This window comes from Rousettus aegyptiacus, unplaced genomic scaffold, assembly GCF_014176215.1.
Source record: "Rousettus aegyptiacus isolate mRouAeg1 unplaced genomic scaffold, mRouAeg1.p scaffold_m13_p_7, whole genome shotgun sequence".
NCBI classification, from domain to species: Eukaryota; Metazoa; Chordata; class Mammalia; order Chiroptera; family Pteropodidae; genus Rousettus; species Rousettus aegyptiacus.
The window spans coordinates 39,259,848-39,278,324 of NW_023416310.1; the positions used below are offsets into that span (position 1 = coordinate 39,259,848).

An 18,477-nucleotide genomic window follows, 5' to 3' on the forward strand; every position below is an offset into this window, starting at 1 on the left:
ACATTATAAATTACTTTCATTTTTATTTTTATCCTAAATTACAATTAGGTCATTATCTTGATTTTTAAATTGAGATATAATTTACATACTGTGAAATTCATCCTTTAAAGTGTACAATTAACCATTCTAAAACCCAAGTGGGTTTTAGTATATTCACAAAATCATGCAATCATAACCACTATTTAATTCTAGAACATTTTCATCACCCTCTCAAAAGAAATCTGGTACTTATTATCTCCATTCCCCTTCCTCTGGCAACCATTAATCTACCTTCCGTTTCTACAGATTAGCTTATTCTGGACTTTTTATATGAATGGCATCATATAATAGCTAGCTTTTTGTGTGTCTTTTTTACTTAGCATGTTTTTAAGGTTCATTCATGTTGTAGCATGTGTTAGTACCTCATTCCTTTTTATGGGTGAATAATATATTGAAATCATATGGGTAGGCAATTATATTATCTATGCATTTCATTTCAGGATAGTAAAGAAGGTGTTGACAAAATATTTGTTATGGAAATCATTAGGTCAGAGCCATTGATCTAGCAAGAAAGCAAGCCACATGTACATAAAAGGGCAAATAACAATCTGAAGCAAACACATTATGTCATCAGGGGACAGTTTAAATTTTCTTGGACGGAAGGTGGACAGGTAAGGATTAAGCAGAGATTAGATATAAGTAATAAATCCTATTCAGTTCACGTATTGGCAGGCAAGGCCTGGAATGAGTGCAGCCAACCAAAATTTAAACTGCCACTTTTATAGGATGCTGCCCCATCTCAAGTGATCTCCACCAAATGTTCTTTCCATTAAGTGGGCCATGGAGTGATGAAGGAAATCAGCTGAAGCAAAGTGATCTTTCTGGAACTGAATGGACAGTTCAGTGCTGGCAACCTAAGGGGAATGGTTTTGTAAAGCAAATCTGGCAGCTGTCAACAACTCCTGGTAGTACTTTACTACTTTCCTAGCGCGCCTCTGCCAGGGCAATTTAGGCCCATTTAGGCTGCCGTGGCCGGCTGCGCTCAGCTGTTGAGGGGCGGGGCCTCCGCTGACAATGGCAGGCGAGCTCGAAAGCTGCAAACCCCTGAGTGGGCTGCTGAACGGCCTGGCCCAGGAAGCTTTCCACGGGCATTCGGGTATCACCGAGGAGCTGCTGCAGAGCCAGCTCTATCCGGAAGTTCCACTCGAGGAGTTTCGCCCCTTTCTGGCGAAGATGAGGGGGATTCTTAAGGTACCGCGCCCCCTGCAGCCGCCGCCGGGGCTTTTACCCCCCTCCCTCATACTGGTGAAAAGGCTTTCCTCCTCAGACCCCTGCTCTATGAGCTCCACATTACGCTCCTTCAGAATCTGGGCACTCGCTTTGTCTTCTCTTCTCATTTTCTTAAGGGGGACCGCTTTCTGCTTAAGCTCCCAGTACCCCCAGCAGTTGACCGACACCCACCAGAGAGGAATCTGGGTATTTTCCCAAGATACTTTTCCGTCGTTGTGTAGGTAACAATTTCGAGTTGCCTGGGCGGATCTGTGCGCTCTATACTTTTAAAAATCAAGAGCGGAAGTGGGGAGTGTTAAAGTGAGCTGGGATAAGGGGTGATTGGCGCTTACAGAACCCCTGTCAAGTAGTCCACTGTATGGTTAAGAGATCAGATTTACCTGCTTGAGGTCAAAGTCAGCCTGCCCAATAGAAATGTAATAAGAGTTAAAAATATAATTAAATAATTTCTAGTAGCCACATCAAAAAAGTAAAAAGAAACAGGTGAAGTTAATTTTAAGATATATTATTTAACCCAATATATCCAAAAGTATTATCTCTACACCTAATCAATATGCACTATTAAGATATGTTATTTCTTTCCACTAAGTTTTTGAAATATAGTGTGTATTTTACAATTAAATCACATCTCGATTCGGACTAGCTACATTTCAAATGCGCAGTGATCGCTCAGTAACACGACTTTTGGCAACTGTATCGGACAACACTGGTTTATACTGAGAACTGGTCATTGAAATGAATCTAGTGCCAAAGTGTACTCTAGAAGTAGACTGTAAAATGATTTTCGATTTTTGTGGGCCTGCTATGTGTTAGGAACTGTACTAGATGTTTTACATTTTATTTAATTGGTTTCTTGCAAAAACCTTACATGGTGGACACCCATTTTAAAGATTGGGAAACAGGCTCAGGTAGTCTAAACAGTTAATCTAAAATCACACTTCGATTAAATTCAATTTTGAAATTTCATCCGCGTTTGCACTCTATTTCAACACTGCTTATGCTCTAAAAAGGCAGTTCTGTTTTTATTTTTAAAACTGCCTTTGTTGATAGGATTTGAATCCAGCAAAAAAACCCCAAAGCAATTATTTCACAGAAAACAAATGGATTGTCTTGTGGAAGTGTAAAAGGTAATATCTCACCTGTGATTCTAGAAAAAGTAAGTAATTTTACTTGCTATCAGAAATCACTTATGAATGCCTTCTATTTCTATCAAATCTTACTCTTTGAAACCTTCAGAAAAGGTTCTCTAGAGAATTTGACATCTTACTTGGGTTTTTGAGGTGTTTGGTAGGCCTAGGAAGAGGTGAGGATAAGGAACTGCAGGCCAAGAAGAATACCAAGTGTGTAGGCATTGGCGAAGGATGCCCTGACTGGGGGCTACTTCTCTCTAGGTGACCCATACTGTGATTCTTTTTTGTTTTGTTTTGTTTTATGAGATAAAAATTGCAGATGCCCAGAGAAGAAATTACCTGGAAACTCTCTTTTTTATTTTCTTTTAAATACATTGCTGAATAATATCCAGGTATTGCTCTCATTGCTTTCAGTCCTCTACCTGATGATGGAACATTTCAGTTTTTTGAGTGATTTTCATTTAAAGAGCTGGCATAGCTCTTTTGGGAGTGAAACAGCCTCTGCACAGGTGATTGGTCTGAGGAACCAAGGGAGAAAGCCTTGATTGTTTTATCCAGGGCTGAAACTATAGGCTCTAGTTGACATCCAATTCCAATCTTCATTTATCTTATAAACAACACTGAGGGGTAAATTTATCTCTAATTCTTATGAAAACTTAAAAAGCAAACATGATTTTTAAACAAAAAGGCTTTGAGCAGAGATAGAATGTCCATCTTTAGTAAAAGAGAATATACACAAGTAAGTATGATTCAAGGATGCTGTAATACTTGAAAATAGAGGTCAAGTCAGCTACTCTGGACAGAGGAGAGTATTAATTCTTTTTGGCAGGTTTCTTGAAGATACTTTTTTTGCTCCTCTTGAAGAAAGTGTAGAATATCTTAGTCTGAAATAAGGGGGAGCCATATAGGGCATTCTAGGTTAAGAAAATAACAGGGGTTGGGCAGGAAAATGTAGAGCAGTTTAGGATATGGTGAGTAGTACAATTTGACTATATAGCATGATGGTACTCAATATGGAGTATTGGTGGAGATGGCAAGAAGTAAAACAACCTTTTCTTCCTTTATTCCCACTAACCTTTATTCCTGATCTTAAGAAGGGTATATATTTTTTATTTTTCCATCTTTAAAAATTGTAAAATCTAACATAAAATTTATCATCTTAACCATTTTAAAGTGTACAGTTTAGTGGTATTAAATACATTTATAGTGTTATGCATCCATTACCACTATCCATCTCTATAACTTTTTTTTATCTCATAAACAACAACTCCAGAAATTCTCCCCTGGCAACCACCATTCTACTTTCTGTCTCTGTTTTTGACTACTCTAAATATTTCATGTAAATGGAATCATACCGTATTTGTCTTTTTTTGGACGAACCTTGAAGACATGCTGATTTCACTCAGCATGTCTTCAAGGTTCGTCCATATTGTAGAATATGTCAGAAATTCCTTTTAAAGGCTGAAAATATTCCATCGTATGTACATACAACATTTTGCTTATCCATTCATCAGTCATTGCACACTTGGGTTGCTCGTATGTTTTAGCTATTGTGAAAAATGCTGCTGTGAATTCAGGAGTTCAGATATCTCTTTGAGACCCTGCCTTTGGTTCTTTTGGATATATAGCAAGATGTAGAATTGCTGGGTCATATGGTACTTCTACTTTTTTTTTTTTTTTTTGAGGAACTGTCAACTGTTTTCCACAACGCCTGTGCCATTTTATATTCCACAAGGGTTCTGATTTCTTCACATCCTTCCCAACACGTGATAGTTTCTTTTTCTTCCCTCCCCTCCCTTCCCTCTTTTCTTCTTCTCTTTTCCTGTCCTGTCCTTTCCTTTCCTGTCCTGTCCGTTACTTTCCTTTCCTTTCCTGTCCTGTCCTGTCCTGTCCTTGTCCTTGTCCTGTCTGTTCCTTTCCTGTCCTGACCTGACCTGTCTTGTCCTTCCCTTCCGCTTTCCCTTCCCCTTCCCTTCCCATTCCCCTTCCCCTTCCCCTTCTTCTTCCTCTTCCTTCCCCTTCCCCTTCCCATCCCCGTCCCTGTCCCCGTCCCAGTCCCGTCCTGTCCGTTCCCCTTCCCCCTTCCCCCTTTCCCTTCCCCCTTCCTCCTTCCCTTCTTTTTTCCCCTTTCTTGATAGTAGCCATCCTAGTGAGTATGAGGTGGGCAGGGTATACATTTTTACATATAAATTACAGCATAGGTCAAACAAAATATTTTTTCTTTTGTCTTTGTGGAGTCCCAGTAATCTTACATTCAACATGCATGCTACAGGAAAAGCCATGAGGAAAATACTAAATGCAGAAGTCTAAGCAAAGGGAAATGAACTGAGGATAAAAATGGAGTAGTACCTCAATTCTCATTTGGTGACTGGCCATACCTTTCAATAATCAATAGAAAATCAAGTTCTGTGAAGAAAGTGAAAATGAAAATGAACAACAAGGGTAAGAGGAAAGGAAGGAAGGGATGTGTAACTCAGTAAAGAGGTAGTGGGTACACGTTAACAGGATCCTTACTCTCAGTTGCCTGCATTCATTCATAGGCTATATTTCTGGTTCACGTGCTCCCTGAGCTTCAGCCTTTCTCTCTAACCTACACATTTTGTGACCAGGTATAATGTGCTGACATTTGTACCACTAGTCCCTGTTTTCCACTTTGAATGGAGCTTTCCCACCCCACTTGGCTGGGACATTGTCCCTCTCTAGCTTTGTCTATTAATCTCAAAATGGTAAACTTTTCATCAGCATATAGATAAAAGCTAGCCATTCACTTGCTCTCGTTTTATTTTGGTACTTCTTGAGGAGCAGTGAAATCAATAAATTGAGAATGGTGTGTTTAGTTAGGGAGATATCCTATATAAATATCTTGCCATTTGTTTCTAAATTTTTTGGCTCACATTTATAATTTAAACCTCTTGTAGATATGCATTTGCATACTACCTATTTCTTGCTCCTTTGTTAACCATGTGGGTATACATACTGCTTAATTGCAGTTTACTAGAATTCTAGAGAAAGATCTTAACTGTGAAGCTAGATCATCTTTTGCATGCTTAAGTTTGGTATTCACTACTGCTGTCTATTGGTGATGGTTTTGTGTTTCCTCACTGAAATTTCATATTAAACAAAAATATTTAATGTTAAACAAAAATATTTAATGACAGGTCTATTGGATTTTGTTTTGTCCGTTGTTGATTTACTCCTATACTCAGGTATGTCAATAAGAGCTAATTTACCCATTTCTTTTTTCCTCTATAATTTGATTTAAAAATATGTTTACGTCCTATTTTAGACGTCTAGAAATACATGCAACTATTTATGGATTGGTCTTCCTGTTCCGCTTCTGCTTCCAATAGTCTATTCTCAGCACCGCTACCAGTGATCCTTTTCTCCCCCAGGGTTTATTGAGATGCAATTGACAAGTAAACTAGTATAATCCTTTTAAAACATACATCATATCTCCTTACTCTCCTGTTTTCAACCATTCCATATTCATGACGTCACATCCAAGTTAAAATGACATTCAGTCCTTTTACCATAGCCACAGTCCTTCCATGAAGTCCCTCTTACCAATTTCTCTCATCTCATTTTCTCATTTCCAGCCACGCTAATAATCTTATCTTTGTTAAACATCTTAAGTATTTCCAAATCTCTTCAGGGCCTTTGCAGTTGTTCTTCCATGTGCCTGTAATGCTCTTTCCCCAGATATTATATGGATTGTTCATTTGCTTCATTTGTTCTCTACTTAAAAGTGATATCCTGTTAGGTCTTCCCTGACCTATCCAAAGAGCCTCATCTTTCCTGCCTGACTCTTTTTACTCTGCTTTACTTTTTTCTTTCTTAACACTACCTGAAATTATATTATGTACATATTAGCTTGGTTATTTCTTGACTTCCCTATTGAAATGTAAGTGTTTAGAGGGCAGGACTTTATTATTATTATTTTTCTTCTTTATTCCTGACACCTAATACTGTCTGGCATGAGGTAGGCACTTGGTAAAAATCTGTAGAATAAGTGAATGAATGGGTAGTGCTTAAATGTGGAGGTTGCCATTAAAAAAGAAAGCATGAGAGAAAATCTACACTACCTTTGTATGGGCAGAGCTGGAAGGCGTTACTCTAAACCAGGGTCAGCAAACTGTGGCCCATGGAAGCAACGTGTCCTGCTGCTCATTTTTATAAATAAAGTTTTATTAGAACTATTCATTTACATTTTGTCTAGAACAGTTCCCACCACTATAATAACAGAGTTGAGTGGTGGTGGCAGAAATCTTATGGCTTTCAAAGCTTAAAATATTTACTGCTTGAACCTTTACAGAAAAAAATTTGCTGACCTCTGTCTAAAATATTTGTTCTTAACCCATAATGTTTACTATTTGGAAACAATAGCATATATAAATTATGTTTAAAAGTTAGTTGATAATCTAAATGCTGGAAATAGGGATTATTTGCCATTACATCCTCTTGAGGGATTTAATTAACTTGTTCTTTAGGCTCATGAGATCTCATAAAGCTCATAAAAAATGAGCTTTAAATGGTTCTGTTGTACTAAGTGTGTGTTCTCAGTAAGACAGATAGAATTTCAATTTGGAAGATTTTTCACATTAGAGGATATAAAATTTATATGTTAATTTATGTAATATAAAGTAATATAAAATTTAATGTTGAGAATCAAGTGAAAACTATCAACATGTGAAAACTGGTTTAAACTTGTATAAGAAAATAACTTATCAGTAACATAATATTAAGATGTATAATAATAAAAGACTTAAATATATTTGTATTTTAAACACCTGTTTCTGTGTCTCCTCTCGAAACCATTAAAAATTGTAATTTGAGAATTAGACTAGAGAGGAAAGACCCATGGAATAGAGTTTTTTTGTATCTTATAATTGGGGTAATATTATCTGAGTGAAGTATGTTGGATTTAACTAAAATGCTTTTTCGTTTTGCAAACATTTAGTTATCTATATGCCTTCCCTTATTAAGTCTTATTATAAACATTATTTAACTTCATTAAAATATAGAAATTTGAGACATGTAAAAACACACATAACACCATCAGCCAACTTAACCAGTATTAATTTTTTTGAGCATTTACTTATCCTACAGATATTTGTTAAGCATCTTAATATATGCCATGCACTATGCTTGGGATATAGTGGTAAACATCACAGGTATAGTCCTTGCCTTTGTGGATCATATCTGGAGAATATAGACATTAAGCCAATGGTTTTAGGTATTTTGAAAAGGTAGCCACAGAGTGCTTTGTGCCAACGTAAGTAAATTATAGGCAATTCAGAGTATTTCCTAACCCACTCTACAACATTAACAAAGAAAGAGGAAAAGTTGTGGGGGAAAAGGCCTACTTATTAGATATAAGGAACTACTAAAAGGAAAAAGACACAGCGGAGGACTAATTTTCCTTTCCCTAGTTGTCTATTCCAGGTTCAAGGCAGGAGTTTCTCATGAATATGCTTGACTAAAGTAATAATAATGTCTTTCCTGAATAAGGATTTGGCTGTGCTGGGACCTCATTTTAAGTTTCTTGACTTGATCTTTGAAGTCAAATTGGCTGCTAGAGTATTACCTGAACAGACTAAGATGTACAGTGTTGTAGCTCCATCTTCTCACTGGGCCTCAGCTTGCTTACTGTGCTCTCTCCTCAGATCCTGAAGTATGTTCCCAGGTAGCTCCTTAAGAAAGAGGTAATTTTTCTCTTTTTAGGTCTTAAATGTGTCTTTAGTCTCATACTTAATTGCTAGTTTGGCTGAGAATATATTTCTAGATTATCAAATAGATTCATAGTTTTGAGGGCATGGTTTCATTTAGTGTGATCTATTTTTCTCTGGAAGCTTTTATGATTTTCTCTTTATCCTTTATTTCTGAATATTTCTGAATATTTCTTTATCCTGAATATCCTTGATGTGTGATTTTCTTTAATTTCATTATTTGGGCCACTGTGGGCCTTTAAATCCACAGGCACATGACCTTTAGTTCTGGTAAAAGTTGTTTTACTACTTAGATTATTTTCTTATCTCTTTTTTTCTCTAGTCTCTTCCTGGCACTCTGATTTTTCAAATGTTAGAGCTTCTAGACTGAAATTTTATTTTTTTCTATTTTCCATTTCTTTTTCTTTCTTTCTTTTTTTTTAGGCAAAGCAACCCTTGGTTGACTTCACAGATTGCAAGGATATGTCAGTTTACAATCCCTTATTTTTTTATTTTTTATGCCTACAGCATCTGGTCTTCTTAGGTGGTCTTCCATTCAAGTACTGACCAGGCCCAACCCTGTCTAGCTTCTGAGATCAGACAGGATCAGTCTTGTTCAGGGTAGCATGGCCATAGACTCCATTTGTTGTTTTTTTTTCTTCTACTTTTTGATACATTTCCTCAATATTGTCTTCTAGCCTTTTAATTGAATTTTTCGCTTGATCATGTTTTTAATTTCCAACAGTTTTCTTTTGACACAGATAATCTACTATGTTTATTTTAGCCAGTGTAGGGGAAGAAAAGGTTTTTCCTTGACCCTTTTAGGGTTTCTGGCCAGGTCTGAAAATTAAACTGACAGAGACAGATTAACAGGAGAAAAGCAAACAAATTTAAAGTTTTATGTAACACAGGAGACTTCATAAGGAAATGAAGACCTAAGTATTTATTTTATGCTAGGACTTATGAAGAGTGGACAGTCATGGAAGAATAGGATAGGTTAAGGAGTATGAGGTAATTTTAGTTAACTGGGGGAAACTTAGCAAGGCCTATTTGTAGGGTTCTTCCTGGCTTCCCTGTATCTTCCAAGGTCAAAATGCTCCTTTCCTCTGGGTACAGGGAGGGCATCTCTAAATGAAAGTTTTATGACCTGTCTCAGGGGAAAAGAGTTGGAGGAAGGTCAGTGTGATCTTCCTGCTCTGCCTTTAAAATATTCAATACGTCAAGGTGCCATATTTTGAGGTAGTGTATCCTGAACACCATCACCAACAGTTTCTCCTTAAGGCATGGGTGGGGGGAACATAACAATACATAAATTTATGCATTTGGCTTTTAAAAATTTTATCCATCTTGACTCTTAATTTTATATGCTATTCTTCAGTATTAGGAATTTAGTACATTTATACTAAGTACTGGGGAAAGCTTTTTTCAGAGGCTTTTGGTGTTTTGACGAACATATTGCTAAGACGTTTTTGGGTATAATGTCAGTATCAAACAAATTAAATTCTGTGAAGGGATACCCACTTTCTTTTTAATATTCCAGTAGATTAATGTTTTGCATACCATGATGTATATTTTTATTATTGGTATGTATTATTATTTAAAAGCACTGTTTGATCCCAGTTTCCAAATAACTTGCAAAATTTCGTGGAAAGTATTTACAATAAAAACAGATGCTTTAAAAGTGCATCTTGTATCAAGTTTACAAAATGACTTGAGTTGACTGCTCATTAATGATGATTGTTTTGGTCAGTGAATGGTATTATCAGCTTCTGTTTTGGGATTTATCTTATGGAATGTATCTACTACCTTATTCTTGTGAAAAGGCCAGTATGAAAAAGCCAGAATGCTTTTTAATGTTGAATCTTCTTGTTTTTGCAATAGTTTTTGCATTTATTAAATAATGTAGAATGGTCTTACTGAGTAAGATACTTTTTTTTTCTCTACAAATGAAGAATAATGTGTGCAGCAGTATCTTTTTGATGCTTAAATCAATTTAAGAATGAACTTCAGCCTTTTCTGTTTTGGACAGCAAATATTAAGTAATGAGAATAAGAAATTAACTTGAGTATAAAAGATAGATGCAAAATATCTGGTCTTAAGATACTTAGATTAAGAGACATGAATAGAAAGGACCGAAAACATTTGACTTATTCTGTCATACTTTGAGAATTCATTTATCTTCTATCGTTCTTAAACTATAAGCAGTAATTCTGTTTTTCTACTTTAGGTGGCAGTAGAATATTGGCTTGCTAATACATTGATAAAAGACGCCCGAAGCAACATATTCTTTTTAAAGTATTATTTCTCCTGAATGTTCTAGTTCAGAAAGCAACGTTGGCTACTCAACACTAAGAATTTCTTGCCCAAAAGAAGTCTAAATATTTGGTTTGATAATTTAAATTTAGAAATACCATTTCTGGCTCTGTAAACAGGTTGCTATGTAGTTCTCTAGTTTTTGTCTAACTAGATTTTGCTAATTTTACTGAACACCTTGAAAATTTAGATAACTCATGAAGTACATTCCTACTTCTCTGTTGGATTGGCAAGCCACTGTTTGATAAGATGTTACTTTTTAATATTACTGGACAACACATGATAAAGCAGTAATTACAGATTACCAGCTGGAATTTGCAAAGTATTTTAATAGGCTCAAATGGCCTGTAATGAGGTTTTCTGTAAGTTTTTTTTCTTAGTTTAGGGCAAAACTCATATTAATTGAAGATCTCTTTTTGGTTCTCCTTTTCTCAAAGCAACTATTTTGGGTCTGGAAACTTGACTTGGCGTGAAGGAGTTCCTGAGTGGGGAGATTTTAAAGAAAATTTCTATCTTTGATTTACCCATCAAACATTTCTGAGCCTGTAATAAGCTATACAAGGCTTTGTACACAAAGGTGAATGTCACAGTCTCTGTCTTAAAGAATCCTGTATCATATGGTAAATGCCATAAGAAAGGTATAAATGATGCATTTTGGTGGAATAGATCCTTATTTTAAACTACAGAAACATGAAAAAATCAAGTTTTTTTGGTCTTAATAAAATACCCACATTTTCGGTTTTGTCTTAGACTATAATTTGTATAAATTTTGACTTTTATTATGGTTTATCTTTAATAAAAAATTATTTCAACTAATCCCTCTTTAAAACAAACCATATTATACTAAATTGTAGGAATTGTGGTATGAGTTGTGCTATGTATGCTTTATATATGATTAACTTTAAATGTCTTTATATGCCAATATGGAATTATTCTGGACACTGTTCTCTGTCATGACATCTGATCGTGATAGTTCTCTTCTACAATTTTCTACAGATCTGTTTCTAAACAAAGAAGATACCATTTATGAAATCTTTAAATTTTCATTATGTTTATCCTGAGCATATGTTACTTAGAAATAATCAAATCATTTACAAATCATTTATCATTTACTTAAAATGTGCTCATTTATTCAAATGAACATTTATTGAGTACCCGCTATGTGTGCCTGGCACTGGAAACATCAGTGGACCAAACAGACAATTTTCCTACCTCTTGGACTTAACATTCAAGGGAGGTATGGTATCCTGACAATAAACAAGAATATGTACATAAAGGAAAGATTGCAGAAAATGTATTCATTTTTTGCATACTTCTTCCCCTTTACCTCTAATAATCTTTTTTGATCCATTAAAATTAATGAACACGTGAGATGATGAACCTTACATCATTAGTCTCTTTGCTGTTCTTATAAGAAAACCAGTAGATTTAACTTACAGTCAAGGTGATAAATGTTAACATGTTAATCTTACATAAATTTGATGTCTAGAACAGAATTTCCTAGTATAATTTTTATCATTCAGATTTGCTTAGTAGGTAATAAATTCCTCGATATAGAGATACAAAGCATTTAATTTTTCTATTGAGAATTCTACACCGAGGGTTCCACTCTCACACATATATCATATATCTTATTTACTTTTCTTTAGATTATATTTAATTATCTGTTTCCAAAGTCATTAGGTCTTTATATCCTTTCTGGCTTTTCAGCTATTTCTGAAAAGGAAACTTTACTTTTATTTTTAAAAACTTGTTATTGGTTATAGGATACACACAGAAAAGTATACAGATCACAAGTATGCAGCTAATGAATTTTCACACAGTTAATATACCCATGTAACCAGCACGTAGGTCAAGAAACCAAACACTACCAGCATGCCAAAGTCCCCTTTATTATTCCATATTTGTTTATTTTAATCAAATTCAAGTTTCAGTTAAGAAAAATAAATCAACTCTAAAGATCTGCTGTACAACATTGTACCTATAAATTTACATACATGTTTGCCCCTCTCTGGTCACTGGGCACCTCAACTTCCCTAAATTCTAATACCATAATGTAGTTTTTCCTTTTCGTGAACTTCATATAAATGGAATCTTACAGTACATACTCTTGTGTCTGGCTCTTTTACTCAACATTATGTTTATGAGATTCAGCATTACTGGATATTATTGTAGATATTCATTCTTATTGCTGTAGAACAGGTGTCGGCAAACTATGACCCATAGGCTAACTCTGGGCCCTGTCTGTTTTTGGATAGCCAGTGAGCTAAGAATGATTTTTACATTTTTAAATGGTTAAAACAAAAAGATTTTTTATGACCCACGAAAATTACATGAAATTCAAATTTCAGTGTCCATAATAAAGAACATGATGTCTTTTGCTCTACAAAGGCAGAGGTAAGTAGTTGTAACAGAGACCGGATGCCTGGCAAAGCCTAAAATATTTACTGTCTGGCTCTTTATAGAAAAAATTTGCCAGTCCCTGCTGAGACATACCAGTGTTTGAATGTATCACAATATGTTTTCCATTCTACTGTTGATGGGGAAATTGAGGTTTCCCGTTTTTGCCTTGTGACAAGTATACTACTTTTTGCCCTTAAGATTTAGCTAGTATTTTCTCTTTAGATCTCTTCCATTGAACAGAGAATGATTTTTGTTTATTTTAAATTTTATCGTGGTAAGAAAACTTAACAAAATTTAAGTATACAATATGGTATTGCTGACTTTGGGTACAACTGTACCTATAGATCTCTAGTGCTTATCCATTTTGCTGAACTGAAGCTCGAATTTGGTTAAAATAAACAAATATGGACTTATTCCAAATATACTATTAATTATAATTACTTTAAAAGACCCTTTATAGAAATCTGGCCAAAGGTTGTATCTTCACTTATGTAGGAGAAGGTTAAGATAGGGATGGAGATCTGTTTGGAGGTAAACAAGTAAATCTCAAATTCATAGAATCATCATAGACTTTGCCTTGCACAGTTTCTGGGTTAACATGTAAATTTGCTCTGAGTGGCTAGAATTGTAGATCTTTTTGTTGAATAACAGTGTAATTTAATATATTCCTAACTTAATGTTCTGTAATTAGAAAGGGTAATATAGAAAGCAGCAAATTGCTTTCAAGATATTTGGCCTCAAGAGGTTTTGCTGAAGCAGATACTAGGCTATTCTTTCAGGCATTTAGAACATTAGGATTTGAAGGCTGACTTGATTAGTTGCCTTAAAAATAGAAAACACCACTTTTTATAGACTATCGGTCAAGATTTTTTTTGTAAATAATTTATAATCCTTTTAACATTCCATCAGGTTAGGCATAGTTATTACTTTACTTTAGTCTAGGTGAGTAAACTGAATGATAGATGATACAGAATTGGAGTATTCATTTTGTCAGGTAATGAAACGAGTCTGCAGTCTTTCGTTCATTTCTATATTCATTAAACTATGTGCAAAGTATAAAGTATTTTGCTAAGTATTGGGGGGAATATAAAATGAATAAGACACAGTGTATTTCACAAAGAACCTGTCGTTTACTGGGGAAGATGAACATGTATATAAATAATTAGAATTGAAAGCAAAATATAAAGCCTAATCAGTGATTTGTAATTAATTTCAGTTATTAGGGTAAAATAATATTTAAATTGGATCTAGAAGATTAGATTTTCACAAGCAGAAATAAGGGGTTCTAAGTGGAGAACAGCATTGAGACATGTGTATTTGGAAATGTGTGTTGAGTTCAAGGACTGCCAAGGTCACTTTCAAACATGTGAGATACAAGATGATAAAGAAGACCTTACTTTCAAGAATGCTCTTCTAATACACTTGGACTTTATTCTGTGAGTAGCAAGGAACCAGTGAAAGGTTTTGATTGGACAAGTGACATAAAATCAGATTTATAATTAGAGAACTTCTTGAGTAGTCTGAAGCATAAACTATTTCAGTTATAGATACCAAACCATGTAGCTAGCTCTGCAGTGTTTTAGGTGGATTTATTTATTTGTGAGGAGACCACGTGACCTACCCACCTTTACCCATTGTAAGATTAGATTAAATTCCTGATTTACTTAGCCAAGGATACAAATTCCTGATTTACTTAGCCAAGGATACAAAATCTCTTTGAGGGGAAGTGGTCACGTAGTACAGGAGAAAATACAAATATATTTCAGTGTGACATCTTTTGGCCTCCACAGTTTCTTTGCCAGGAAAACTTAATTTTTGTTGCACATCTGCTCTTTTATACAGACTCACATTACAATTCCAGATTTAAAAATGTTTAAAACATCTGATTTCTGTCAATAAGGCTTCTTTTTAATCATTAAGGTTTCTCAGGAGGATCAAAATTAATCAGTTTGAATTTCACCACATCCCGTTGCTACTTAGCTCAGATTTTCAGTAAACAACAAAATGGTCACATGACTACAGCACAAGGAAGCAAAACAACTCATATGATCCACAAGATGGGAGATCGATCCTGAATTGTAATCCTGAATTGTAAAGTTGCTATTTCCATAGTACAAAATACTGAATTTTAATTATCATAGTATATTACCTTTTGCTTGTATTTACTATCCTTTTGTGAATTTCTATCCATTGAATAGCAAATTCACTTAAGAAAATTAATGGGTATAAATCTGGAAGTCATGAGCCTAATGAGTTAATGGTTTGGATCAGGCTCTAATTGGTGCAAGCTGTAGAAGTGCTTTTAGTTTACACTATGTCCTAGTCTGCTTGGGCTGCCATTACAAAATACCATGGACTAGGAGGCTTGAACAATACAATCTTATTTCTCACAGTTCTAGAAGCCGGGAAGCTAATACCAAGGTGCCAGGAAGGTAGGTTTCCTCCTGAGTCGTCTTCTCTTGGCTTGCAGGCAGCTGCTATCTCACTGTGCTCACATACCTCTTTGTGCATGCATTCCGGGAAAGAGAGGGCAAGCTCTCTGGTGTTTCTTCTTACGAAGGCGCTAATAGCATCATATTTGAGGTTAGGGCTTCAGCATGAATTTTGGGAGGACACAAACATTCAGGCCATAACACTGTAAATTTTTTGCCATGACAATAAATTGTTATAATACCACACATTTGAAGAGGAAATTAATCTTTATGCTTACTGTTTAGTTTGTATATAAATTTCTTAGGAAATTAGTAGCCATCAGAATCTTTTAGCTAATGAGCTTCACATTTTTCAGATTCATATAGTGAAAACCTGTCGAGTGCTGTCATTCTGAAGTCTACCAAACCCAAATCATTTGTTTGCACAGAGAGAGCAAGCAGTAAACAGAACAGGAACTGGATGTGTATTTAAGCTGTTATGCTGTCTTGTTCCTATCCTTTGACTTTCTGAAGAGGTAGGTAACAGTGTCAGCTCTGGGGAAACAACTGTCTTCTGCTCCCTTTAAAAAATAAATGACTGAAAAATTTTCCTTTGACCATGTATGTCTCCTGATATGAAAACATGTGTTAGTTTTCTTCATAGTAACAAAGATCATTAACACATCTTACTGTTATTTTTTAAAAAATGTAAATGGACTTAATTTTTAAAGTGATTTTAAGTTCACAGCAAAATTGGACACAAAAGTACAGAGTTCTCATATACTCCCTGGTCTCACATTCGCACAGCCTCCCCCATCCTCAACATTATAGTCCAGAGTGGTACATTTATTATAGTAGATGAATCTGTATTGACACATCATTATTGCCTAGAGACCTTAGTTTACATTAGAACTCACTCTTTGTGTTGGACATACTATGGGTTTTGAAAACTCTATAATGACATATATCTAGCATTATAGTATAATTTATAGTATAATATAGAATGGTTTCACTGCCTTAAAAATCCTTCATGTTTCATCTATTCATCTTTCCCGCCCCTTCTCCTTTAGCAACCACTGATCTTTTCAATGTCTTTATGTTTTGCCTTTTCCAGAATGTTGTATAATTGGAATCATAGAGTATGTAGCTTTTTCAGATCCACTTTTCACTTAGTAAGCATTTAATGTTCCTCCATGTCTTTTCATGGCCTGATAGCTCATCTCTTTTTAGTATTGAATAATATTCATTGTCTGGATGCACCACCATTTATCCATTCACTACTGAAGGACTTCTTGGTTGCTTCCAAGTTTTAGCAAATATACATAAAGCTGCCCTAAGTGTTTGTGTGCACGCTTTTGTGTGGACTTAAGTTTTCAGTTCTTTAGGATAAATACCAAGGAGCACAATTACTAGATCAAATGGTAACGGTATGTTTAGCTTGTAAGAAACCACTGAACTGTTTTCCAAAGATGCTGTACTATTTTTCATTTGCACCAATAATGAATGAGAGTTTATGTTGCTTCACATCCTTGTCAGCATTTGGTGTCAGTATTCTATGTTTTGTCCATTCTAATAAGTGCATTGTTGTTACTTTTTGATTTGATAATTTATTTCTCAATGTCTTAGGAACTATTTGATTGTGTGATAGTGTTCTCAATATCTTTCATAATATAGACAATCTATTTACCCAGAATAGAATCTAATTGCAATTGTCAAATAATCTTGAGTCTAAATGTTACTTTATATTGCTTTAGAGTATATCTATACTGTGATTACAACTATGATTACAAATTGTATATACATATAAACAAGAGCTAAGAAGGGAACTTTAAAAAGTGATATGTTGGCCCACCTTTTGTTTTCATTAGAATTATATAATATTTGTGATAAAGGAAAGTTTGAATAGTTTACCTTTTAGGATATATTTTAAATATTTAATATTTGAGTTGATTTTAGTTATAATCCAGATCATCTGTGAAGTCTTTGTGACATTTTTTTTTTCATTAGATACACATTTACAAAATCTTTTCTTATATTTGGTCATTTTTTACTCTGATTATATTATAGAAATATGGCATTTGAGAAGAATGGAATATGGGTTACCATGGATTTAATGACTTTGTATATTTAAGACATTAATGATGCTTAAAATACTATAGCCATGGGTCTGAAATTCAGGTTGTTCAATGATTTCTTACCTTAAATATTTTTAAATTCTGCTCTTACATGTTTTCTTTTGAAATTTGACAAATGTGATCCTGGATTGTGTTTTTCCTCAAAGGAAGCAAAAGTAAGCCTTGAAAACCAATTATGTCAGCAGTGCGCTAAGTCATTTTCAAGAGAAAAAGACCACATTTTGCTATTATAAAAACTGCATTGTAGAAAGGAGGGAGGGGAGTGCTCACCAGTTAGAGGGTGAGGATTACCTCCCCATTTCCTTATTAGTACATCGAAATTATATTTTTCTTCTTTATTGAAGACCTCTGTGTGTGTATGTGTGGTCATGGGAGTGGAAGACTTAATTCAACAGGGAGGAGGGTACTCATTACCCTTCAGGTAGGAAAGAGGAGACTGGAATCTTAGGTAGAGAACATGAGATCTTATGATACTCAGCCTTGGAGAAGGGATAGAGATGGAGCCAGTAGTCTTATGTTAGCAAACTTAAAAAAGACTGTTTGTTAGGCAGCCTGATAACAAACAGTTATCAGTTAAATTGCATCTAGTTTGAGTAAAATCCTGTTTTTTCTGTATTAGGACAGGATTTGTAATCTATTTTTTAGACTGGTTTTCTGCTTTTGCCAAAGATTCTTACCTTTGTTTTTGGATCGACTGCTTTGCTGGCCAAATTGAAGGCTCCATAAACTAATGTCACTTGAAAAATCTTGGTCTTAAAGGCAAACCAATAAAAGGAAACTTATGGAAAGGAAAAGGACATTCCAGTTATCAACATTTTACTGACTTTCTTTGACATTAAAAAAACCCAAGTTCCTGTTCTTTCTATTTTATGATTTTGAGTTTATCGTTAAACCCATTCTCTAACAAACCCAAATAACTGTGATCTTTTCTTCAGTTCCTGTTAAGAGTTAAAAATAAACATTCTAAAGAATTATCTGCCTTTACAAAGAAGATAATGTTCATGAAATAACCTTAAATGAGGAAAGGAAGAAAAAAAAATGCTTCTTAAGTGTCTAACTAATGTGCTGGATACTATTGCATGCTTTCATACATTATCTCATTTTAATCTTG

At 34.8% G+C, this 18,477-nt stretch overlaps 1 protein-coding gene and 1 pseudogene across 1 annotated transcript in view; one reads left to right on the forward strand and one right to left on the reverse strand.

Moving 5' to 3' along the window:
* The window catches only part of COMMD1 (copper metabolism domain containing 1), a 112,739-nt gene that overhangs the window by 5,714 nt on the left and 88,548 nt on the right, over positions 1-18,477 (forward strand). Inside the window, exon 5 of the mRNA XM_016163026.2 lies at positions 1,034-1,230. Within this exon, the coding sequence (XP_016018512.2) occupies positions 1,034-1,230 (197 nt within the window). The remainder of the gene's footprint in view (positions 1-1,033; positions 1,231-18,477) is intronic.
* Positions 8,624-8,742, reverse strand: LOC118605652 (annotated as a pseudogene).